The sequence below is a fragment of the Ammospiza nelsoni genome, chromosome 6 (genome assembly GCF_027579445.1).
Source record: "Ammospiza nelsoni isolate bAmmNel1 chromosome 6, bAmmNel1.pri, whole genome shotgun sequence".
Classification (NCBI taxonomy): Eukaryota; Metazoa; Chordata; class Aves; order Passeriformes; family Passerellidae; genus Ammospiza; species Ammospiza nelsoni.
The window spans coordinates 19,277,111-19,302,451 of NC_080638.1; the positions used below are offsets into that span (position 1 = coordinate 19,277,111).

At 43.5% G+C, this 25,341-nt stretch overlaps 1 protein-coding gene across 1 annotated transcript in view; it reads left to right on the forward strand.

Moving 5' to 3' along the window:
- Positions 1 to 24,050, forward strand: part of LOC132074845 (mucin-6-like) — a 43,738-nt gene extending 19,688 nt beyond the window's left edge. Inside the window, exons 18-41 of the mRNA XM_059474881.1 lie at positions 446 to 498; positions 621 to 730; positions 1,480 to 1,631; positions 2,396 to 2,537; positions 3,002 to 3,112; positions 3,482 to 3,667; positions 4,083 to 4,322; positions 4,752 to 4,908; positions 5,649 to 5,792; positions 6,321 to 6,383; positions 8,571 to 8,750; positions 10,727 to 10,768; positions 10,987 to 11,220; positions 11,920 to 11,967; positions 12,409 to 12,673; positions 12,743 to 12,828; positions 13,344 to 13,787; positions 14,284 to 14,722; positions 15,235 to 15,686; positions 17,140 to 17,586; positions 18,080 to 18,350; positions 20,427 to 20,773; positions 21,994 to 22,096; positions 23,873 to 24,050. Of these exons, the coding sequence (XP_059330864.1) occupies positions 446 to 498; positions 621 to 730; positions 1,480 to 1,631; positions 2,396 to 2,537; positions 3,002 to 3,112; positions 3,482 to 3,667; positions 4,083 to 4,322; positions 4,752 to 4,908; positions 5,649 to 5,792; positions 6,321 to 6,383; positions 8,571 to 8,750; positions 10,727 to 10,768; positions 10,987 to 11,220; positions 11,920 to 11,967; positions 12,409 to 12,673; positions 12,743 to 12,828; positions 13,344 to 13,787; positions 14,284 to 14,722; positions 15,235 to 15,686; positions 17,140 to 17,586; positions 18,080 to 18,350; positions 20,427 to 20,773; positions 21,994 to 22,096; positions 23,873 to 24,050 (4,894 nt within the window). The remainder of the gene's footprint in view (positions 1 to 445; positions 499 to 620; positions 731 to 1,479; positions 1,632 to 2,395; positions 2,538 to 3,001; positions 3,113 to 3,481; positions 3,668 to 4,082; positions 4,323 to 4,751; positions 4,909 to 5,648; positions 5,793 to 6,320; positions 6,384 to 8,570; positions 8,751 to 10,726; positions 10,769 to 10,986; positions 11,221 to 11,919; positions 11,968 to 12,408; positions 12,674 to 12,742; positions 12,829 to 13,343; positions 13,788 to 14,283; positions 14,723 to 15,234; positions 15,687 to 17,139; positions 17,587 to 18,079; positions 18,351 to 20,426; positions 20,774 to 21,993; positions 22,097 to 23,872) is intronic.
- Positions 24,051 to 25,341: the final 1,291 nt, after the last annotated feature.

Below are 25,341 nucleotides of genomic sequence, written 5' to 3' on the forward strand. Positions count from 1 at the left end.
TTTTAATAGCATAAATTTATTTTTCAAGACAACTTTTTTGCCCTTTTCTAAACTACAGATATTCTAACTGAGCAGAAAGCATTTTACTTACCTTCAGCTTGGAAATGTTACAGAGAAAAATAAAAAATAATAGCTGAGATCTGATTATTCCTACTAGGAGATTTTGTCAACAGCACTTAGCTATATTCCAGACAAACTTCTGGAATAACTTGATAGGCCATCCTCATAGTGACAATTGCCTATTAGTGATAACAGGCCTTCACTTTCCAAAATGATGTTACTTTATAATACAAAAAGTGAAGAGACACATTCAAGACTCATATTCTACTTCAAAGGATGGGAAGGAGGTTGTAACATGAGAGAAACATTTTTAATAAAACAATTTTGCAAAAAATCAAAATTTCTTTCTTAGAAGAGATTTTCATTGATCTTTTTTTCTTCCTAGCTACTGTGTTAATGGGAGGCTAAGTTGCACAGGCAAACTTCAAAATCCTGCAGGTAGGAGTCTGATATTGTTTACTTAGAAATATTTTGTGTCCTTTATTTTGTAAAATTACTACTTCACTGTTCTCTTCTATGTTAATTTCTCCTCAATGTTAATTTTTCTTCCTTTTTCCTAGAAAACTGCAAAGCTCCTAAGAAATACATGTCATGTTCTGACAATTTAGAAAACAAGTATGGAGCTGCATGTGCCCCTACCTGTCAAATGCTGGCTACTGGAATTGAATGTGTGAGTTTCACAGCTCTCACATGTTTATCCTTTTGAGAGAGGTAGAATGTTCTAGTTGTTACTTAAAACTAGACTACATTGCTTCTAGTGAAATTAAAGGAATTATTTTATTTTACATGATGCAGTTAAATATCAGGCTGTGGACAGAAAAATTGTACATATATTTAAGAAGTGATTAAAGAAATTAATTGCATGAAATAATGAATTAAATTCTATTAGAATAAAAATCCATTAAGGATGATTAACTACATGGCTATAATCTCTGGCTCAGGTACTCCATAAGCTGTGACTCCATGTCAATGGAAATATGGGGTTTCTGCATCCTGTTCTATTTTTTCTCAACTCTTAGCTGCTGTTGATCACAGAATGCAGGAGACCTGGGCCAGGTGAAGATCTGGGCTGTCCTAATAGGGTTTTCTTATATTAAGGAAACAGACTAATTGGAAAAATTGTAATAAGCTTCCTTGATATGAAGAATATTCTGTTGTACTGTTTTTGAAAGACTGGTAGTGATGGAAGATAAATTTTTCAGTCTTCAGGTATGTTTAGTATCTCAGACCACAAGTATAAGTTACAGCTTCAATGAAACTAGTTCAACTGACAGCATATTAATACAAGGAACATCACAAAACTAAAATCAAGCTCAAACAGAACTTGGCACAGGTTCACCCTTGACACCATTCACATCCAAGATAAAATGCATCTCACAATCTTTTCTTTTTGTTTTGCAATCTGTTGGCCTTTCCCAGATACCCACAAAGTGTGAATCAGGCTGTGTCTGTGCTGATGGCCTCTATGAAAATCTTGATGGCAAGTGTGTGCCAGCTGAGGAGTGTCCATGTGAATATGGTGGCCTTGCTTATGGAAGAGGTGAACAAATCCAGACAGAATGTGAGATCTGGTAAGAATCACAGGGTTTTTCATTGCAAATCTTCTGTTTTACTGAAATGTACAGTCACATAAAAATAAGTGTTTAACTGACTTGAGAGTAGGAAATGGCAACAGCTGAAAGGAAGAAATACCATGACAGAGTACGGGGATTAACGAGAGAGAGAAGCTTAACATTTGATAATATGTGTATGGATAAGAGTCATTGTACCAGCTTCAGGGATAATTTCTGCCTTATGTATGTCCAGGAATAAAGGCATCAGTAGGGCCTGTGACTGTAAATGATATAAAGACAAGTATTATTAACAACCCACTTAAGTAAAGATGAGGGCAAATCTATCTTTCTTTTCTGTAGATAAAAGCAACCACCCCCAAAAAGATTCCCATCTCTTTAGCAGCATTCTCAAAGTACTTTATTCCCTTTCCAGTTACTAATCTATTATTGAAAAAAACCAAAACAACACTCCCCATACTACAGTGATTTCTGATCTCATTAAGAGCAAAAATAAATGGGTTTTATATACTTTTTCTTTAATGAAAAAAGTACAAAAATACAAAAAATACAAAGTACAAAAAGGTTTCTTCTTTATTATTAATTCATTTTCTAGGCAGTCCATAAATTTTAATTCTAATTCTTATATTAACCATAACTTGGTCTCAGTATACATTAGTCAATTATCTGAACATGTTATTGATAAAAGTGGATATGTATAAAAATAAGCAGGTGAAGATGGCATTTCTTTGATATCTGAGTGTGGTTTCTGTTCTCACTCCCAGCACTTGCACAAAAGGCAAATGGAAATGTGTTCAGAAAACAAGGTGTTCCTCCACCTGTAATCTGTATGGAGAAGGCCACATCACCACCTTTGATGGACAGCGTTTTGTGTTTGATGGCAACTGTGAATACATATTGGCTATGGTAACCTGCTTCCTTCTGGTTATTGCAGCAGCATCTCAGCACCAAGAAATAGCTGGGTTTAAGAGACTAATAAAAATATGCTAGGATGCATCAATAAACGATACAGCACTTTGAATCTTTATAACCACTTACTGAGTTTCTATATATTATGTTTATTTCAATGCTTAGAATGAAAATATTTGACTTCTAAAATACCGTAATTTTCATGCAATTATGACCAATTTTATATTTTAAAAAAATTGTTTAAATAGTCATTGTATTCTGTACCAGATAAATACGTCTTTTAGGGAAGTTACATCAGTTTGACCAGCAAACCAGAGGTCATTGCCTCATAAAACAGAATTACTCGTGACATTTTAAGCATCCTGTGTTTTCTTATACTTTAATGTTTTAAGTTGGAAGACTTCAGGCACAGTCTACTGAGCCTTTGTGCTTCTTGTGGTTTGTTTTGGGTATTTTTTTAGGATGGCTGCAATGTTAATAGACCCATTTCCTCTTTCAAAATTGTTACTGAGAATGTCATCTGTGGGAAATCAGGAGTTACGTGCTCCAGATCCATCAGCATTTACCTTGGGGTAAGCTCTTCTTTCTGCCATTATCCAGCTGAATAGATTTTAAGAACAGGTTTTCTTCATTTATTGGAAGCTTTAGCTGTATCTTAAGAGAAAATTTCACTTACAAAATCTATGTGCTAAACCTAGAGCCTTGGTTTTAGTAGGAAATGCCATAGCTGGTTTGTTTGGGTTTTTAAAATTCTCATGTTGTGTTTCATTCTCCAAGAATCTTGTCTATGTAGAAGCCAGGAAATTTTAAAGTTTACTCTGCAGTGAATTGCTCAATCAAAAAAGTACTGTTTTCCTGCTGCAGTATCACAGCAGCTGAACTTCAGCAAGGAAAATACTGAAACTTGGTAAGTTGTAACTCCCAAATAAATTTTCTTCCAGAATCTGACAATCATACTGAGAGACGAAACGTTCGCTATCTCTGGGGAAAATCCTGGTATAAAATACAAAGTGAAAAAGAATGCCCTTCACCTGATGTTTGATATCATTATCCCAGGAAAATACAACATGACTCTTATTTGGAATAAGCACATGAACTTCTTCATCAAGATCTCCAGAGAAACACAGGTATTGCGGAATAATTTCCTTAAAGTGTCCCTCCATTCAAATTGAACATTTGATTATGGTTGCCTTGAATCTCTGTGATGGCAAAGATTTTCCAGAACTGCTACCAGCAGTTAATTTTTAGCATTATCTCCAAAACAGCAGAGATCTTCACAAGAGGCTAACTTTTAAGGGATTTCTATACTGCATTCAGGAAATTTTTGGGCTAAGTGTTTGTAATTTATGCAATTGCACATTTGAATTTGATCTCTAAATGTGAGAGTTTACAGTTTAGAGGAGAAACCCATGCACAAGTATGTTATGAGAGAGTATTTGTAGATGACATTGACTTCTAAATCACAGGAAACAGTCAGTGACCAAAAGGAAAGGTGAGAACTGTAACTTACTGAATTGATATTGGTACTTTCGTTGAATCTAGGAAACCATCTGTGGTTTGTGTGGTAACTATAATGGCAACATGAAGGATGACTTTGAAACTCGAAGCAAATATGTGGCATCAAACGAGCTGGAATTCGTCAACTCTTGGAAAGAGAATCCCCTCTGTGGGGATGTGTACTTTGTAGTGGACCCCTGTAGCAAGAACCCTTATCGTAAAGCATGGGCAGAGAAGACATGTTCCATCATCAACAGCCATGTTTTTTCTGCCTGTCACAATAAGGTAAGAATTTATTTTCTCTTTTTTTTATTTATAAGCATAATCCGTATTCTTCCAAATGCTCACGCTCCAACAGGTGATTCTCTATTTGGTAAAATGTTTCAGCAAAATACATATAAAATGCTTATGGCTCACATTTACGTTAATTTTCTTTTTCTTTTTTTTATTTGCACTTCACGAGCCCTTTTGTGAACACAAACGCTATGTATGCTATTAACTGATTAGCTAAAACTACAAGAGTGAAAAAAGAATGGAGACTTAAGAATTGGGAATTAGTCAATCTGTTGGTGATGCCTGATACTGATCAATACATTTTCAGGTGGTGAAAACCAGTGAGAAATGTGGATAATGCTGCAGTGGCTATGCATATACACAGAGCATGATAGGCACAAATTAATCTTGGAAAATGAATCCCTTCCTTTTGCCATGCAGGTGAATCGGATGCCCTACTACGAGGCCTGTGTCCGAGACTCCTGTGGGTGTGACATTGGAGGGGACTGCCAGTGCATGTGTGACGCCATCGCAGTCTACGCCATGGCATGCTTGGAAAAAGGCATCTGCATTGACTGGAGGACTCCTGAGTTCTGTCGTGAGTTTCCCTAAGCTCTCCTTAAACAGGTTTAAGAGATTTTTATTATCAGTATATTCATTTGGCAGCATGGGAAACAGTAATAACTACCTCAAAGTTTGCATTTTGTCCATGGGCAAAGAGTTAACTTCAGTCACCCTGGTTTTGAAATCTGTACTTTACCAAAATATTTTAATTCTTTTTACCATGGAATAATGAGAAAATGATGTGCTCACAGAAAGCAGATTGTTTCTTCTGCTATCATTGTATAGCAGAAGTGTATAGTGCATAGTGCACTGTGAGTTTGCCAGCAGAGAAAGCATGAAATTGTAAAAAAATATGTTTAATTTGAGCTATGGTGAAATCAATTTCTGTGTGGATGTCAAGGGAATATACACAGCTGTGTTAGCTGGAACACTGTAAAACAGGAAAATGACATCAAGGTGTTCCAAAACAGCAAATACAAAGGAAAAAGAGGATGAACATGCTACAAATCAACGTTAGAGTTGTCATCTTTGATGATTTTTTTCCACATTTCAATATACTGTGTATGAAAAGTTGTGGAAATGTCATCATACTGTACTTGCAAAAAAGAATCTGACTTCTGTGAGTTAAAATACTTACATCAGAAGCTAATCACTGCAGTGAAGCTTTTTTTATTCCAACTGTTAATTGATTTTGTCTTCCTTCTAGTACTTTGGAAGTATCATGTTATTAATTTGAAAAAGAAAAATCTTCTCTCTTGCTTGTCCTTTCTTTAGCTGTCTATTGTGAGTATTACAATTCTCATAAAAGAAAAGGAATCGATGATGCTTTTTCCCATGGCTACGACGATGACAAATGTACCTGGCACTACAGGCCTTGTAACTGTCCAAATCAAAACTACAAATATGTCAATATTGAAGGTAATAATCTCTACTACTGTAAACCAGGAAACAGTAACATAATTGTTTCAGTGCTGTTGTTTTTTTGTTTTTTTTTATCAGTCATGCCACAGTTCAATAATGATAATCTAATTGATGTTATTTTTGAAGAAGTTTTGCTGATATTTCCCTTACTAGTAGTGTTTTAAATACATAATCAACTCAGTAGATGTACTAAATTTAGCATTATATCAAGCTCAGGCTGTCTGGAAGAGAAATTCTGACTTGCACCAAATCAAAAGAATGCACTCTACTTAGGAAAGAAAATGTGGAGAGAAAAATTAATATTTTTATTAAACAAATGGATAAAGCTGGAGAAAATATACAAATTCCTACATAGACAAAACCTCTTTCTGAGGATAACATTGGAAATACTTACCTGAATAGATGATGTTGAATGTGATACTTTTTTTTTAAAAACAGATATATAATATATTCAATTATAAATAGTGTAAATTAAATTCCTTTCTCTGAGAAATGTAAAACAAACCTCTCTTCCCCTTTCTTCAGGCTGTTACAACTGCTCTCATGATGAATACTTTGACCATGAAGAAGAAAGGTGCATGCCATGTGGTAAGCAGCATTTCTTTCTCCACAGTAACTTGAAAACCACACTACAACTTTTGCCCAGACTCAGAGAAGATGTTTTTCTAGTATCTCTCCATAAATGAGTGTTCATCTAAACACAACTTCCTTTCAAAATAAACCCATTACTATACCGCTTGTAAAATACAGTATTGGTGTTCTAATCTGTGTGAGTCACAGGCTCAGAAGAGCTGTGAGTCTCAGAGGTGTTCAACACATTTCACAGGAAATAAAGGGAAACGTGTAGCAGAAAAGCAGATTTAGCTACTGGACTCAGTAAATATGTTTCTAGATTTTTTTTTAATTAGCTTGAGGTTTATTACCATATATCTTATTTCCATGAAAACCTATCTTAATAAATAAGGTTTTGGATAGACTCTAGCTGGACAGTTTGGATTTTCATGCAGATGTAAAAAAACATTAAGAACAAATGTTTTTTAAGAAAAATTAAGAATAAAATTAAGAAAAATTAAGAACAAAATTCTCAAACAAAATTCTGTCTTGGATAACCAGGATCTCAGCTAGTGATCCCCCTTACATACAAAACCATGTTCCACTATCCCTGAAAACTGAGGTGCCCTTAGCCATAAAAGTCATAACAAAGATAGGAAAAACTTACTAGTGTTCATTATAATAATAATGAGATGTATTGATTTCTTTGTAATTAAGTTCTTTGATGTGAATTTGACCACTGAAATATGTAAGATTAAATACTTTCAGGAATAGCTCAGTAATTAGCACAGTTCTTGGAATCCAGTCCAATGAGATGTACCTTATCTGGGATATTTTAATATGTTTTTATTCACAAATATCACCTGTTTTGCCTTTATGTAACAGGACAAGTAAATGTTACCACCACACCCGAACCATCTTCACCTTTACCAGGTTAGTTTACACAGTTGACCAATTGTGTAACTTACACACTGATATTATGTCCTGATAAGTGTTTATGAAATCAATAATGTTCTTTTTTGTGTGATATAGCAGCATTATCAGTTTCACATGCATAAGGTGAAATGTCCTTGTACCATAATATCCTGGGCAGCATCAAAAGCTGCACAGCCCGTAGGGCAAGACTGGGCACTGTGCCCCTCTGCTCTGATGAGAGCCCCCCTGGAATGCTCTGTCCAGCTCTGCAGTCTTTAATTCAAGAAAGACAGAGGAGGGCCACAAAAATGACCAGAGGGCTGGAACACCTCTCTTGTGAGAAAAGGCTGAGATCTGGGGTTGTTCAGCATGGGGAGGAGAAAGGTCCATGGAGATCTCTTTGTGGCTTTTCAGTACTAGAATGGGGCTTATAAGAAAGATGGAGACAGACTTTTTAAGTAGGGCCTGTTCTGATGGGACAAGGGGTAATGGTTTTAAATCAGAAGAGAGTAAATTCAAACTAAGTATAAGGAAGAAATTGTTTGTGACGAGGCTGGTGAAACACTGGAAGATGTTGCCTGGAGACTCTGTTGAATTCCCTTACCTGGAAGCATTCAATTAAGGCTGGAAAGGCATTTGAGCAACCTGATCTAGTTGTAGACATCTCTGCTCATTGCAGAGGGAATGGATTAGATTATCTTTAATAGTCTAAGCCAACCCAAGGCATTCTATGACAAAAAGGATCTCTCATAAATTTATGCCAAATCATACCAGGGATGGGCCATATAACACTTCAGCAATTGAAGAAAGTCTTGATGGAAAGGTGTGACTGACTATACCAAATCCCTGATACAGGATATAGCCTGATACAGGAAAGGAATCTACAGATCTTGATCTTAAATTTGTTAGAAATTCCATTAATTTCCCTGAAGACAGGTGGTATTGGAAAACTTTATTCTGTGGGTTGTGTGAATAATAAAATTATGGATACTATTTGATAGAGGATTGGAATATTGTTCCATCTCTGCTGATAGGAACTAGGGTTTATGCCAGATTCACTTTAAAGTCAAGAGAAAGGTATTTCCAAGAATACCTCTTTAATGTATTCATTGCACATAATAGCAAAGGAAGCAATGGATAACAGCTCTTCAAGGTTTAATTTAAAAGGTAATGGGTTTTAATAGTAGCTACTGCTAATAGCTATAAAAACACTTGTTTTACTTTAGAAAAATTCCGTTAATATATATGTTATCAATATATTATTGAGGACTATTTCTCATCTTTCAATTTTGATTTTTTTTCTCTTAGTAACAACAGTGCAACCTAAAGTAACAGGAAGCTCTACCATGAGCACACTTCCAACAGTACCTAGTACTTCTTCTGAAACAACTGTATCACCTGAGACTACAAATCCAACAATAACTGCAAAAATTACAGTTCCAAGAACTTCACCCTCAAAACCTCTTGTCACAATAAAGTCAACTACTGGTAGGTTTTTAGTGTTATTGTCTAAAATAAGTTATTATAAGCTTGTTCTAAACCTCTGTACATCATTGAGATACCATTCCTAGGAATGCATTTCAAATTCACACAACCTCCAAGCATTAGACTCCAAATTGTGAAGCAGGCAGTGCAGGCTTCCAGAAAGGAAGTTGGTAAACCAGAAATGTTCAGAAGTGTAGACTGAAAGTGCATAAAAAGATACAGGACATAGGCATTAGGTTGAAAGTGCAACCAAAAACTGAGTCATCTGAGAAATGAGATAGACAATTAGAAGTTCTATAAGCAGTGAGCAAGCCCAGCTCCAGTTGGCTTTATTAGCTCAGCTTCAGCCTCTTTTCCACTGGTTCATTTATGGGGTTCAAGGAGCACCCAATCTATTGGCTCTGAACAATGTAAGCAAGCCTCAAAGCAGAGTCACACAGGTATCAATGTAGCATCCTTGTCTAGGCTTCCAAATTCCTGTTCTCTGGAGGATGACTCTGCCAGCACAAATTACCTTCTGATTCTGTGGTTTGTGGAGCCTCATTTAGCCTCATACCAACATGCACTTCAGCTAATAAACCACCTTGGACCATGGCTGTCAGGGAAAGCAGAGGTAAAAACAGGTCCCAAAGGAGTCAAAACACATGAAAGCTGACATTGTGACAGATGATTTGTGCACTGAGGCAAGGGGAGGCTATAGTACGATGTTATTTAGCTTTTCAATACAAATTGCATAAAGCTGCAAGTGTGGCTGATTTGAAACATAATAAAAGCCAATGGACAAAGCCCACATGGACTTTAGCCAAAGTGACACAAAGATAACTACTTATATATTAAACAAATCTAATACAGAAAAATATAGAAAATTAGAACAGAGACAGACATGAAACAATTGGAAATAAATGAAACCTCAGAAATATTTAGTAAGCTTATGAGAACATGAATACAACAGTCATACTGAAAATATTTGAAAAATAAAGAATTATCTCTAAAATATTAATATCTTCTTTATAATTTATCTGGTTTTAATTTTTCTATGAATTGGTTACTCACATTATATTTTTACCTCTACCCCAAAAGAACATACAACATCAATTTTTACCACACCAAACATGACTACAACCATCACTACCCCTTCCATGACTACCTCAATGAAAAGAACCACGGCCACTACACCAAAGTCTGCTCCCTCATCACCTTCTGCCTCATCAACTGCTGCTTCAACTGAGACAGAACAAGCAGGGGTCACCTCACCACCCTTCAAGACCACCACCAAAAGGGAAACAGCAACCTCCTCAATACCTATTCAAACCACAACTCAGAGCACAACTTTCAGCCAGCCTAAAATAACAACAGCAGGTAAATAGCACTTTCTTACATCTGTCAGGTGAAGCCATCACTCACAAGGCATATGTCAATATACTCCTTATAAAAAAGCCAAGCATTCTTACTAGTGGTCTTAATATTGCTAACAGAAAGGAAAGGACATGGACAAGAAGTGTGATTAAAATGGAAATTTATCTTGCCAATGCAGCAAGCATCTGACCTCAAAATATGATGTTAAAGCTAAAATTTCTCTTCCAACAGTTCCTCCAAATTTAAGACAAAATATCTCTATGCCTCAAAGCAAGTTCTTGAAAACTCACAGACCACAGAATGCATATTCCCCCTGCCCCTATATATTTCATAGCAAGAAATACTCCCCCCAAAAATATGAACCTTTTTGAATGTCTGTCACTCGATATACAAACAAGGACAGTGTCCTCTGAGGCTGTTTGACAACATGAATTGCTACATTAGCAACTGACAAGCTGGGACAGTGTGTGGTGGGAAGTTTACTGTAGTGAGAGGGCAGCTGTACACTCTTTCCCAAACCCAGGTTTCTCCCACAAAGTACTCTTGGGGTGCATATATATTGGTCTTCTTGTGCAAGCAGTTCCAGCTCCCAACCATTACTAATATTCATTCTTTCACCACAGAGAGTGAGGGAACTGAAGCAACCACTCTGCACTACCCAGAAGGTGAGTAAAAGGGACTAGAGAGATGTCTTTGGCCTAAGACTCTGCTTCACCTACCTCAGCTTTTCCAGATGATGGTCTTGCCCAGTTTGGAATACTTGGGAGGGGAAACATGTGCATCCAACAAGGCTCTTCTTTCCTCAGGAGCTTTAGAAAAAGTCAAATTGTCAGAGGCACCCTTCAGACCCACCCTCAATCAACATGTGCTTTTCTCTCTGCAGTTGTCACCCACTTAAGAACAACCTTGACACAGCCTGTGCAGCACCTCATGACACAGACACAGACCACCCCTCCCACATCCACCAGCAGCACCTCTGTCCCGAGAGAGACCAGCCCTGCCACCAGCCCAGAAGTTCCACTGACAAGGACATTTCCAAGCTCCACCTCTTTGCCCATCACTTCAGCCTCATCTGCTTCTTCCCTCTCCTCAACTCAGCTGGAAACATCATATCCTGGTAAGGCTCTCTCCTGCTCTTCTTGCTGCTCTGCCTGCTTCTTCCAGCTCCCACCCTTCTCTTCTAAGCAGCATGTCCCACAAAGGCTTCCCTTTTGGTACTTATTCTCAATTGCCCCTGCTATTGCCACGGGACACCAGCAGGTGCTGGGCCTGACCCACACATGACCCTGACTGTATCCTTCTCCCTGTAACTTCAGGGCTTTGGTTCTGGGGCACAGGCCTCTATTGAGGGTTCAGGCATCCAGGAGTTCCTGCCCTACAGCTACCAATAAGATCCAAGCTAAAACACCTCTCTCTTTTTACAGTGCTGCCCTAAGAATGCACAGTGGGGCGGGGGTGAACAAAAGGCAGGGAAACTGGAAACACATCTCCAGTTTACAGCTCAGGACAGTTTTGAGTGAGAAGCATAACCCAAGGCATAATCTCCAGCCAAAGGATGCCTAGGCCCTGGAACACCCATAAAAAGTGCCATTCAACAAATATGACCTCATGGAACAATGCTGGCCCTGTGTGCAAGAGTCACCATTGGAGGGTGGGCAAGAAAGTGTACAGTCAACTCCAGGCTAAAGTTCTTTCACTTAGACCCACGTGCCAAATTTGTGATCCTGATCCTCCTATGGGGAGATGCTGCAACATGCTTTGCCGAGAATCGTTCCCAAGACTCAATCATTCTTTTCTCTCACCCCTTTCTTTGTAGCAAGGGAGCCAACCAGAGCTAAGACACCAACTACTAAAGTAGTACCAGGTGAGTGCTCTGGTCATGAAAGAGATAAGAGTCATCCCTGGCCAATGCATCCATATCCCTTCACTAGCCATGGCCCTCCCATTGATCTCTCCCAGAGAAGTTGGCAGCAGGCCAGTTTTAAAGTACCAGTAAAAAAGTGATACCTCTTTCCCACTCAGCTGTTCGAGGAAGAAGGAGATAACTTGCTAGAGGTCAACCTTCAAAATAGTCAACAGCAAGTATTATGAAAGAAAAGCAGGACAGGATGGAACGTACTTAGGATAATGGACACCTTTATTGACGGAAAAAAAAACCAAACCCGAAATCAACCAGATTTAGTGGGAACCAGGCCGCCCATCCTGGCCCATAACTAAGCACAAAACCTTCAAAACAAGGAGTCAACATCACCCAACTTCCCATAAGCCAGCAACATACCAATGACCTTTGCTTCCCTCCTGGCAGCCTTCACCCATGAACCGTCAACTGTGCCACATATCAGGCCACCTGTGACCACAGAGAAGACCACAGCCACCACCTCAATCAGCAGCACCACCAGAACCTCTGTCTCCACAGAAGTGCCTCTGGAAACAGCCTCTCCACATCCCAGCTCTCCACCTGCCCCCAGCAGCCCGCTCAGCACCCGGCTGCCATCCACTGCCACCACTTCCACAGCCTCCTCCACAGCAGCTCCCAGCACCAGCCCCAGGCCCACACCTACAACCTTGAGGCCCAGGGCTTCTTCCCCAACAACCAGTGCTGCAAAGGAGTCTCCTGTCACAGAGTCCTCTGCTCCCACCACGGCCAAAACCAGCACGCTGCCATCACCTGCTTCTTCTCCCTCCTCAACTGTGTCCTCAACATGGCTCAGCTCCTCACAGCCTGGTAAGGTCCTCTCTTACGTGTCCTTCTGCTTCTGCGTGCTCTCCCTTTTCTCTTTTTCATTTCCATGAGTGCAGACCACTTGCCTGTTTTCTTTAAATTTGCTCTCCATTCCAAATTCTTTTTGAATCAGCAGCGTGATGTGATTGTCATTAGGTACTGCCCTGGGGCTCCGGTCGCTCCCACACTGGCCACCATGTCATTTCTGAAGTGGGCAAACATTAATGTGCTCCTATTCCTTGGGAGACGTGCACATCCACACAGGGTCCGCTTCCAGAAAGAGGAAGAGGCATCATGCCTGTTGGAAAGCAGCATGTCATTTTCCTGCCTTTTTATGAGAAAAAAAGAGGGCAGCTATAAGGCAGAGCCCTTGGTCCCACCTCCCTCTATCTGATAAATGCTCAGTGCAGCATGCTGAAGTTGTTAATGTTGGTGCTCCCAGTCTGGAGCTACAGTGACCACATTTGTCTTCTCATTATGTCCTCATCCACAACTAACCTGTGCTTCCCTCCTGGCAGCCTTCACCCACAAACAGTCAACTGTGCCACACATTGGGCCGCCTGTGACCACAGAGAAGATCACAGCCACCACCTCCATCAGCAGCACCTCCAGGACCTCTTTCTCCACAGGACCCAGCCCACCAAGCAGCACAGAAGGGCCTCTGGAAACAGCCTCTCCACATCCCAGCTCTCCACCTGCCCCCAGCAGCCCGCTCAGCACCCGGCTGCCATCCACTGCCACCACTTCCACAGCCTCCTCCACAGCAGCTCCCAGCACCAGCCCCAGGCCCACACCTACAACCCTGAGGCCCAGGGCTTCTTCCCCAACAACCAGTGCTGCAAAGGAGTCTCCTGTCACAGAGTCCTCTGCTCCCACCACGGCCAAAACCAGCGCGCTGCCATCACCTGCTTCTTCTCCCTCCTCAACTGTGTCCTCAGTGTGGCTGAGCTCCGCACAGCCTGGTAGGCACCTGCATGAATTCCATTTTTGATTCTTTCTGTCCAGCCACACAGGCTGCTTGCCAACTTGTTTTCGTTTTTGCTCGCGAACCCCTGTGTTTCTGCATTGGATCACTGGCATGGCTCTACTTAGGTAGGGCTCTGGGACACTGGTCTCTCCCATGGAGCCTGAACTGCCAGTCTCAGAGGGAACTGTTCTTAAGCTCTCCCTATTCCCTGAAGGGACACATGCATATTCGCACAGAGTCCTCTCCCAGGAACTGGTAGTGGGGTGTTGCCTGTTAGAAGGCACTCTATCCATTTCCTCCCTTTTAAAGACAGAAACTAGATGGCTTGTAGACAGGGCCCACAATCTCAGTGCTCCCTTTTTCCCAGGGAATACTCAGTGCAGCACAGCCCTGCTGTTTTTGTTCATATCCTGAATATGAGGCCTTTGGCCACCTCCATTTCAGCTTTTGCTGCCCTCATCCTCAGAATCTCTCTGCTTTACTTCCAGCAGCCTTCACCCACAAACACTCAACTGTGCCACATATCAGGCCACCTGTGACCACAGAGAAGATCACAGCCACCACCTCCATCAGCAGCACCTCCAGGACCTCTTTGTCCACAGGACCCAGCCCACCAAGCAGCACAGAAGGGCCTCTGGAAACAGCCTCTCCACATCCCAGCTCTCCACCTGCCCCCAGCAGCCCGCTCAGCACCCGGCTGCCATCCACTGCCACCACTTCCACAGCCTCCTCCACAGCAGCTCCCAGCACCAGCCCCAGGCCCACACCTACAACCTTGAGGCCCAGGGCTTCTTCCCCAACAACCAGTGCTGCAAAGGAGTCTCCTGTCACAGAGTCCTCTGCTCCCACCACGGCCAAAACCAGCACGCTGCCATCACCTGCTTCTTCTCCCTCCTCAACTGTGTCCTCAACATGGCTCAGCTCCTCACAGCCTGGTAAGGTCCTCTCTTACGTGTCCTTCTGCTTCTGCGTGCTCTCCCTTTTCTCTTTTTCATTTCCATGAGTGCAGACCACTTGCCTGTTTTCTTTAAATTTGCTCTCCATTCCAAATTCTTTTTGAATCAGCAGCGTGATGTGATTGTCATTAGGTACTGCCCTGGGGCTCCGGTCACTCCCACACTGGCCACCATGTCATTTCTGAAGTGGGCAAACATTAATGTGCTCCTATTCCTTGGGAGACGTGCACATCCACACAGGGTCCGCTTCCAGAAAGAGGAAGAGGCATCATGCCTGTTGGAAAGCAGCATGTCATTTTCCTGCCTTTTTATGAGAAAAAAAGAGGGCAGCTATAAGGCAGAGCCCTTGGTCCCACCTCCCTCTATCTGATAAATGCTCAGTGCAGCATGCTGAAGTTGTTAATGTTGGTGCTCCCAGTCTGGAGCTACAGTGACCACATTTGTCTTCTCATTATGTCCTCATCCACAACTAACCTGTGCTTCCCTCCTGGCAGCCTTCACCCACAAACAGTCAACTGTGCCACACATTGGGCCGCCTGTGACCACAGAGAAGATCACAGCCACCACCTCCATCAGCAGCACCTCCAGGACCTCTTTCTCCACAGGACCCAGCCCACCAAGCAGCACAGAAGGGCCTCTGGAAACAGCCTCTCCACATCCCAGCTCTCCACCTGCCCCCAGCAGCCCGCTCAGCACCCGGCTGCCATCCACTGCCACCACTTCCACAGCCTCCTCCACAGCAGCTCCCAGCACCAGCCCCAGGCCCACACCTACAACCCTGAGGCCCAGGGCTTCTTCCCCAACAACCAGTGCTGCAAAGGAGTCTCCTGTCACAGAGTCCTCTGCTCCCACCACGGCCAAAACCAGCGCGCTGCCATCACCTGCTTCTTCTCCCTCCTCAACTGTGTCCTCAGTGTGGCTCAGCTCCTCACAGCCTGGTAAGGCTCCCTCATATCCATCCTGGTGCTTCCTGCTGCTCTTCCCTTTCTACTTATCCTTTCCAGCCACACAGGTTCCCTGCATACTCGTTTTAATTTTTAATCTACACCCCCTTTATTTCTGCATTGGAACAGTAGTATGGGATTACTTTGTTATGGCTCTGGGGCACTGGTTTCTGCCATGTAGCCTGCCCTGCCAATCTCAGAGGGGACTATAATTAAGCTCTCCCTATTCCTTGAAGGGACACATGCATATCCGGTCAGGGTGCTCTTCTAAGAACAAATACTAGGAACTTGCCTGTTGGAAGCTACTGTATCCATTTCCTCCCTTTTGAGGACAGAAGCCAGACAGTGGCTTGTGGAGATGACTCCCAATCCCAGTGTTCCGTTTTTCCCAGAAACACTCACAACAACATTGGCATTCCATTTTAAATTCTATCCACAATCTGAGTCCTTTGAGCACCTCCATTTCCTACTCTTGTTGTCATGTGCAATTGACCTGTTTTCCTCCTGGCAGCCTTCACTCTTGAACAGTCAACTGTGCCACACATCAGGCTGCCTGTGACCACAGAGAAGACCACGGCTGCCACCTCAATCAGCAGCACCTCCAGAACCTCTGTCTCCACAGAAGTGCCTCTGGAAACAGCTTCTCCACATCCCAGCTCTCCACCTGCCCCCAGCAGCCCGCTCAGCACCCGGCTGCCATCCACTGCCACCACTTCCACAGCCTCCTCCACAGCAGCTCCCAGCACCAGCCCCAGGCCCACACCTACAACCCTGAGGCCCAGGGCTTCTTCCCCAACAACCAGTGCTGCAAAGGAGTCTCCTGTCACAGAGTCCTCTGCTCCCACCACGGCCAAAACCAGCGTGCTGCCATCACCTGCTTCTTCTCCCTCCTCAACTGTGTCCTCAGTGTGGCTCAGCTCCTCACAGCCTGGTGAGGCTCCCTCCTATCAATCCTGCTATTTCCTCCCGCTCTCCCATTTCCCTTCTTAGTTTCCAGTTGCAAAGGCTGCTTGCAGAGTGGTTTTAATTTTTGCTTACCATTCCCCCTTCTCCCTGCATTGGGTTCTCTGGCATGGCTCTACTTAGGTAGGGCTCTGGGACACTGGTTGCTCCCATGGTGCCTGAATTGACAGTCTCACAAGAGACTGTGTTTAAGCTCTCCCTATTCCCTTAAGGGGCATATGCATATCCAGACAGGGTCCTCTCCCAGGAATTGGTACTAGGATGTTGCCTGTTAGAAGGAACTGTATCCATTTCCTCCTTTTTAAAACAGAAACCAAACAGCTTCAGACAGGACCCACAATCTCAGTGCCCCATATTTCCCAGGGAATACTCAGTGCAGCACCACCCTGCTATTTTTCTTCATATCCTAAATCAGAGGTCTCTGGCGACCTCCATTTCAGCTTTTGCTGCCCTCATCCTCAGAATCTCTCTGCTTTACTTCCAGCAGCCTTCACCCACAAACAGTCAACTGTGCCACACATTGGGCCGCCTGTGACCACAGAGAAGATCACAGCCACCACCTCCATCAGCAGCACCTCCAGGACCTCTTTGTCCACAGGACCCAGCCCACCAAGCAGCACAGAAGGGCCTCTGGAAACAGCCTCTCCACATCCCAGCTCTCCACCTGCCCCCAGCAGCCCGCTCAGCACCCGGCTGCCATCCACTGCCACCACTTCCACAGCCTCCTCCACAGCAGCTCCCAGCACCAGCCCCAGGCCCACACCTACAACCTTGAGGCCCAGGGCTTCTTCCCCAACAACCAGTGCTGCAAAGGAGTCTCCTGTCACAGAGTCCTCTGCTCCCACCACGGCCAAAACCAGCACGCTGCCATCACCTGCTTCTTCTCCCTCCTCAACTGTGTCCTCAGTGTGGCTGAGCTCCGCACAGCCTGGTAGGCACCTGCATGAATTCCATTTTTGATTCTTTCTGTCCAGCCACACAGGCTGCTTGCCAACTTGTTTTCGTTTTTGCTCGCGAACCCCTGTGTTTCTGCATTGGATCACTGGCATGGCTCTACTTAGGTAGGGCTCTGGGACACTGGTCTCTCCCATGGAGCCTGAACTGCCAGTCTCAGAGGGAACTGTTCTTAAGCTCTCCCTATTCCCTGAAGGGACACATGCATATTCGCACAGAGTCCTCTCCCAGGAACTGGTAGTGGGGTGTTGCCTGTTAGAAGGCACTCTATCCATTTCCTCCCTTTTAAAGACAGAAACTAGATGGCTTGTAGACAGGGCCCACAATCTCAGTGCTCCCTTTTTCCCAGGGAATACTCAGTGCAGCACAGCCCTGCTGTTTTTGTTCATATCCTGAATATGAGGCCTTTGGCCACCTCCATTTCAGCTTTTGCTGCCCTCATCCTCAGAATCTCTCTGCTTTACTTCCAGCAGCCTTCACCCACAAACACTCAACTGTGCCACATATCAGGCCACCTGTGACCACAGAGAAGATCACAGCCACCACCTCCTTCAGCAGCAGCTCCAGAACCTCTGTCTCCACAGGGAGCAACCCACCAAGCAGCACAGAAGGGCCTCTGGAAACAGCCTCTCCGCATCCCAGCTCTCCACCTGCCCCCAGCAGCCCGCTCAGCACCCGGCTGCCATCCACTGCCACCACTTCCACAGCCTCCTCCACAGCAGCTCCCAGCACCAGCCCCAGGCCCACACCTACAACCCTGAGGCCCAGGGCTTCTTCCCCAACAACCAGTGCTGCAAAGGAGTCTCCTGTCACAGAGTCCTCTGCTCCCACCACGGCCAAAACCAGCGCGCTGCCATCACCTGCTTCTTCTCCCTCCTCAGCTGTGTCCTCAACATGGCTCAGCTCCACACAGCCCAGTAAGGCTCCCTCATATCCATCATGGTGATTCCCCCCTCTCGCTTTTGCACTCACTCTTTCCAGCCACACAGGTTGCTTGCAAAATTGTTTTATTTTTTGCTCCCCATACCCCCTTTATCTGATTTCAAACACTAGTATCATCTTACTTGGTTATGGATCTGGGGCACTTCTCTCTCCCATGGAGCCTTCTTCTCTTAAAGTTGAGTGTCTTTATGCTCTCCTTGTTAATAAATGTAGACTTGCATATCCAGACAGGGTGCCCTTCTAAGAAAAAGTACTGGGATCTTGCCGGTTGGAAGCCACTATATCCATTTCCTCCCTTTTGAGGACAGAAGCCAGACAGTGGCTTATGGAGAAGACTCCCAGTCCTAGTGTTCCTTTTTTCCGAGAAACACTCCAGCATTGGCATTCTATTTTAAATTCTATCCACAATCTGAGTCCTCTGAGCACCTCCATTTCCTACTCTTGTTGTCATGTGCAATTGACCTGTTTTCCTCCTGGCAGCCTTCACTCTTGAACAGTCAACTGTGCCACATATCGGGCCACCTGTGACCACAGAGAAAACCACAGCCACCACCTCCATCAGCAGCACCTCCAGAACCTCTGTCTCCACAGAAGTGCCTCTGGAAACAGCCTCTCCACATCCCAGCTCTCCACCTGCCCCCAGCAGCCCGCTCAGCACCCGGCTGCCATCCACTGCCACCACTTCCACAGCCTCCTCCACAGCAGCTCCCAGCACCAGCCCCAGGCCCACACCTACAACCCTGAGGCCCAGGGCTTCTTCCCCAACAACCAGTGCTGCAAAGGAGTCTCCTGTCACAGAGTCCTCTGCTCCCACCACGGCCAAAACCAGCACGCTGCCATCACCTGCTTCTTCTCCCTCCTCAACTGTGTCCTCAACATGGCTCAGCTCCACACAGCCCAGTAAGGCTCCTTCCTAGCCATCCTTTTCCTTCTTGCTCTTTCCAGCTCTCATTTTTTCTGTCACTCAACTGATCTTCCCTACCTCCACTGTTTCTTTCAAAAACCACATTCCAGTTCTGCATTTGTGCGGCTGCTTGCCCCTCTCTTACTTTGCAATTGACCGGTTTGGTTTTCCATTGTATTTCTTGGCTTGTGCACTGTCTCTGCTTGGGACAGAGCTCATTATTGTTCCCAGCAGGTTTCCTGGTACTGCGTTTTAGATGTGAGTCCCAGCCGGTGTTGATGGCACACAAGTGCTTTGCGGATTGATCCGGAGTGCCAGCTCCACCCCGGGCCTCCTCTGTTTGTCTTTCTGCCAGCCAGGGAGTGTGCATGGGGTGGTCAGGAGTCCATCAGGGACACAGCCTGCATAGTGGCCCAAACCAGAGTCCAAGGAGACACTGCATGCCACAGAATATCATGCTGAGCTGTACAGTGGGAGAGTAGGGCAGTTACTGCCAGGTAGTCATTGCTTGGAGACTGGATATTGGCAAGTGGTGCAATGTGGTGAGTGACTGCCTTTGCATCTCCTCAGGTGCATCCTCATTTGGTTTTTAATTTCTTTATTTCTGAAATCTGTCTCTCTCTGGATATGTGCATGTGTTCCTGCTTTGGCTTTTCTGATTCTTTCCTCATGTCTGAGCAAGGGGAGTGAAGCGTCCAGGTGGGCATTCTCAATTTTACCTGTGCCTTCCTCCTGGCAGCCTTCACCCATGAACAGTCAACTGTGCCGCACATTGGGCCACCTGTGACCACGCACCAGACCACGGCCACCACCTCCATCAGCAGCACCTCCAGAACCTCTGTCTCCGCAGAAGTGCCTCTGGAAACCTCTCCAAATCCCAGCTCTCTGCCTGCCCCCAGCAGCCCACTCAGCACCCAGCTGCCATCCACTGCCACGTCTCCATTCTCTTCTGCTTTGGCCTCAGCCGTCAGTACAACATCTGTGCCTACATCCCTGACTACTTCCACATTTAGATCTGCTGAGAGCACTACACATCCTTACTTCCAAAACACCACATTGACTCCACATGGCAAAACATCTTCATTCGCTGTCCCTACCAGTATCTCTGCCCAGTCTAGGCCAGCGTTGATCCCAACTGTTTTGTCTACAACTATTACCTTTGCTCCCCGTGTTATCACAACGGCTTCTACAGAGTCAGTTGAACAGAGTTCCCTGCGAACAACAACACTGACCACTGCCCGCACGACATCATCTCCTCCTCTCACCTCTGGACTTTCAACATCCCTGTCCTCTGTTGTGCCATCAACAGTGCCACATGGTAATGTATCTCTGTCTCATTTCCTCTATCATGGATTTGCTTTGAATGCCTTTTTTTTGATGAGCGTATGAATTTTCTTTATGTATCCTTTGGCTATGATCATGTTTGTATCCATTGGCTCATCTTTTTTGTCCTTTCTGCAGTTACTTTTCTAAAGCTATTGTCTGACGTCTTACATTTCATACAGGTTCCCTGCTATTCAATATTTTAAACATTAAGAAGTGTGAGTTAAAGAGTCTAACAGGAGGCACTTCAGGAGAGCCACAGAACCTTCACTCTGTCATCTTAAAAAGCATTGTAAGAAACTTATTGGAACAGGTTATCCCCTCATTACCCTGCAGCCTTCCCGTTAGCTCTCACATGCTTGGGCATATAGATACAGCATCTTAGTCTACTGCCCAGTTAGTAGTTATCTTATTTTCCAATTTAAAAAATCCCAAAGTCATACTACAGCATTAACTGAGCTTCCCCTGCAATAATGTTCAATAATCTATAACCTTTCTCTCAGCAGAGGACCTAACTGTGCTTAAAAGATTATTGTGCAGGATCAGGTGTGAGCAGTGTATGAATTGCCTTCACAGTTTTCAACATCTTTGTCTCCTTAATATAAACTTCATACACTATCTTTGAACTCCTTGCAAAACTTGTGTTTTCAGTCAGCTTTCTGCTTCATAAATAGCTTAGTGTGGTGCTTCAAGGCAGGGGAAAATACAACACTGACACATAGATTGTTACCTAACACGTAGCATGACACATTCTCCCAAGCAAGGCAAGTTGTGAACTTCTGGCTACCTATAAATATATCCTTAAAATATAAGTAAAGTCTGTGAACCAGAAATAATTCTACCAGAATGAGCCAAGTGGTTGTTCTCTTTGCATCTTTGTGTTCTCAGCATAGGATTAGTTCTTCCATGCTGGACTGAATGTGTACTATATTCTTAACTGGATTTTTTTGCTTATTTGTAATTCCAACAACTTCTGTTTTCTTAAAATTTATTCTTTTCTTTTGCTGTCCTCCAGGGTAAGCCTCTCCTGCAACTTTAGTGCCCAGTTTAAAACCTTCTCTTGCTGTGTAACTCACTTATGACTTGTTAATTATCTCATGCAATGAGAATGGTTTTCCAGGAAACCAAATATGGAGGCTTTGGGCATCTAACAAAGGTCACTCAGGAAGACCAAGATGAATTATAGCAGAAATTTTTTCTTTTTACATTTGACAGAGCATTGTAGAGAAGTTGAATATGAAGAAGAAATAACTTACAAAGGCTGTTCCACAAATGTCACTTTGAGCCGTTGTGAAGGATCATGTTCCTCTTCAACAAAGTAAGGGTAACTGAGGCTGTACAGTACTAAAGTTGTTTTCCTTATTTGGCCATCTCTAAGTAGGGAAATTCATGAACAACTGTGCCTTTATAATTCAGGGAGGAAAATGTGGTTAGCATCCACCCAGCAGTGTACAATGTTGCTGTATAAACTGGTTAATAGCAACAATAAGGTCATTAATTACACAGGGATTTACATCTAATCAAGGAAGGTCATCTCACTTCCTTAAGTTTTTGTTGTTTTGCTTTAAAAAAAAAGACAGACATCAATATTCCAGGTTTGGAGGGCTATTTTGTTGTTTTTGATGGTTGGAGGTTTTGTTTTGTTTGTTTTTTAAAGACTGAAAAAGTGGTTTAGACTATAAATACCTATTTCAAATAGCTAAGATAGTAAAATAAGAAATTTCATCTAAGGTAACTAATGCCACTTCAGTTGTCTCATAACATGCTCCTAGTAGTGTAATTCAGGTATATTTTATAATTACAAGGGCACTATCTGAGCCTGTGTAGTTCTGCTCCCCATTAGGAGAATTTGACAGGAAACCAAGGCTTCAATACAAGTAAACAGTGCAGCAGTATTAGAGTTCAGTTACTGGGGGGGAAGAAGTTACATTCCCAACAATCCAAGCCAATACAATGTTCAAGAATGGAAAACAATGAAGGGTTCTGCTTTTGCAGAAATAATTCAGGAACTAGTTTAAATTAATCCTTATGCTAAAAATTGTCCCCTTCAAAGCACATTCAAGCATGCCCCAGCATTTTGAAAACTGAGCGACTGACCTCGTATGCCGAGTTGACAAAAGGGCTGTGAAACCTGAAGGAAGACTTTTAGAGTTAAGGTTTGTCTCAATTGCTAAGAAAGTTGTGTTAAAACCCAGTTTTAACTGAAACCAAGAAAACTTTTCTCCGCTTCAAAAGAGGATTTTCAAAAAAGAATTTTTTCCCTTAACTCTCTTTTCCCCATACCTGAGTTCTGGCCTGTTATCGGTACAGTTTCCCACTGACAAAGAGAAAGGCAGAACCAAGGCCAGCAGGAGGCTGAACATGGTCAGGAATCAACAGCCTGAGAACTGCAGTACTATAAGGAGAGACTCAAATCCTTACCTGCCTATTCAAGCTCTCATTTCACCTACCTGTGCTGTGAATTCAGCAATTAAGTGCAAGTCTTCTATCTTATTAGCTCACCTCAAACCCAGAACTGGCATCATACAGCCACGACCTCAGATTCCAGCACTAACTGTGCAGTGGGAGAAAGGGGTTTTCCTTGCTCTGTGAACTGCAAAAGGAACACACACAATTCAGCATCTGCAAAAGAGACCTTCTGTAAACTCTTAAGTAGTCCAGTGCACAGCTTTAACAAATTTAATCCCTAGGTACTTTACAAATATTCAGAAGGCCAAAAAGAGACCAGGGGAATCAAATTCTATTAGTTTTCCAGTGAGGCCTGATGCCTAACAGATGAGGAGATCATAGAATCACAGACTAGCCTGAGCTGGAAAGGACCCACAAGGATCATCAAGTTCATCCTGTTCTAAAATGGAAGGCAGCAGCTGAGTACACCAGAGTTTCTGCCTCATGAGAACTTAAAATGGAATAATTTCCCACATTATTTGTAGTCCTGCAGGTGACAGAAGCATTCAACTGAGGGCTGTGCTCTTTCCTCTAAACATCTCACCATAGGAAAGAAAGAAGTTCATTGAAAGAAGTTCACTTGAAAAGCTATGAGCCTAAAATGCTGTAAACAAATGCCAACTGATTATCCCTCCCTTCCACACAGGCTGGATGTTGAGAAGATGATGGTCATCACAACATGTGGCTGCTGTAGGCCACTTGAACTTCTTAAGAAGCAATTCCAACTGCCATGCCAAGACCCAGATAACCCTGGAAGAAGGCTCACCACAGAAATAATTGCATTTAGTGGCTGTGTGTGCGACTTTGACAGTTGCACACACTAGCCAGACCTGATGGCTGCAGATACCATTTTTTGTAATTAAACCCTGATCACAAGTTAATCCTTCCACAGCTCATTGCTGGGTTCTCTTGTACTGATTACACAGGACAGCCTTGCTGTCACACTGCCTGAGCAGCTGCCTGGACTACCAATGGAGTCACCAGATAAATTATTCCTGATCAGGAGCAGGGTGGGGTGCACAGGAGGAAATAAAGAACAGGCACAGAAATAAAGAACAGGCTGAGGGTGGGGAGCAGGAGGGAAGACAAGAAACTGTTTGGCCTTGCTCAGGGGTGATTTATTCAACCAGAGGCTAAAACCTGGCCCATGCACTGGGCAGTATCAGGAATTTGATGTTCAAATAAAGTAGAAGGAATTGAATTTGCTAACTTCTTTCTCCTTATTTGACCAAATATTTAAACTGAAAAATAGTCTATTAGGTTCACTACAGTCAACTTGACCCTGTGGAAAAGCACATTACTTGAGTGGGAGAAGGGATGTGACCTGTTCCCTGCCTTTGAAAGGGGACACAGTATGTGTGTCATCGTCCACAGATGACAGGGTTGGAAAGCAAGGTGCTACACGACCCAAAGGTGAATGGTGAGGTTTCCACAAGCACCCTTAGTATGGTGGGACATTTCTAGAAAGGTAACTAACACACACATGGAGCAGCTTTGGGATGAAGCTGAAGGCATTCCTCGGCAAGAAATCAAAGCCCACACGCATCTAACAGAATATAAGTGGTTCACTCACAAGCAATTTCTACTTGCTGGGACTCCAGACAAACTTTACTTTGTTGCAAGTCATTTAAGAAAAAGCTGTATGATTGCAGAAAAGCTCAGAGTGCCCTTTTTTCCCTTTCAGCAAATATAAGAAAAGAACCTGAAGCATACATTCAAAGCTTGTAACGTTAATTTAGCAGTTCAGATTACTCTTCTTCTACAGTGCCATCAACCCTGCATCCAATACAGCTGTGTGCTGCTTAGCCTGAACCCCACTATTAGAGCAGTTTACTGCAGCAAGCACTGCTCATGTACTTACTGCTGTTAAACACTCTAGGGAGAAAGATTTTACACCTGGGGCTTTTTAAAAATAGAGTATTTATAATTTGTAACCAAATGAGAGCAAAATCAAAGTCACTTACTGGGGGAGCAGAAATCCATAGACCAGGTAGGACTCCAGTGAACAAACCCGCCAGTGTTTCTCAGAGAAGAATCACAGCAATTGTGTTCCACAACAACCGTTCCACAAGAATATTTTTTACGCCTTCATGCCCCCAGACAATAAAAAGACAG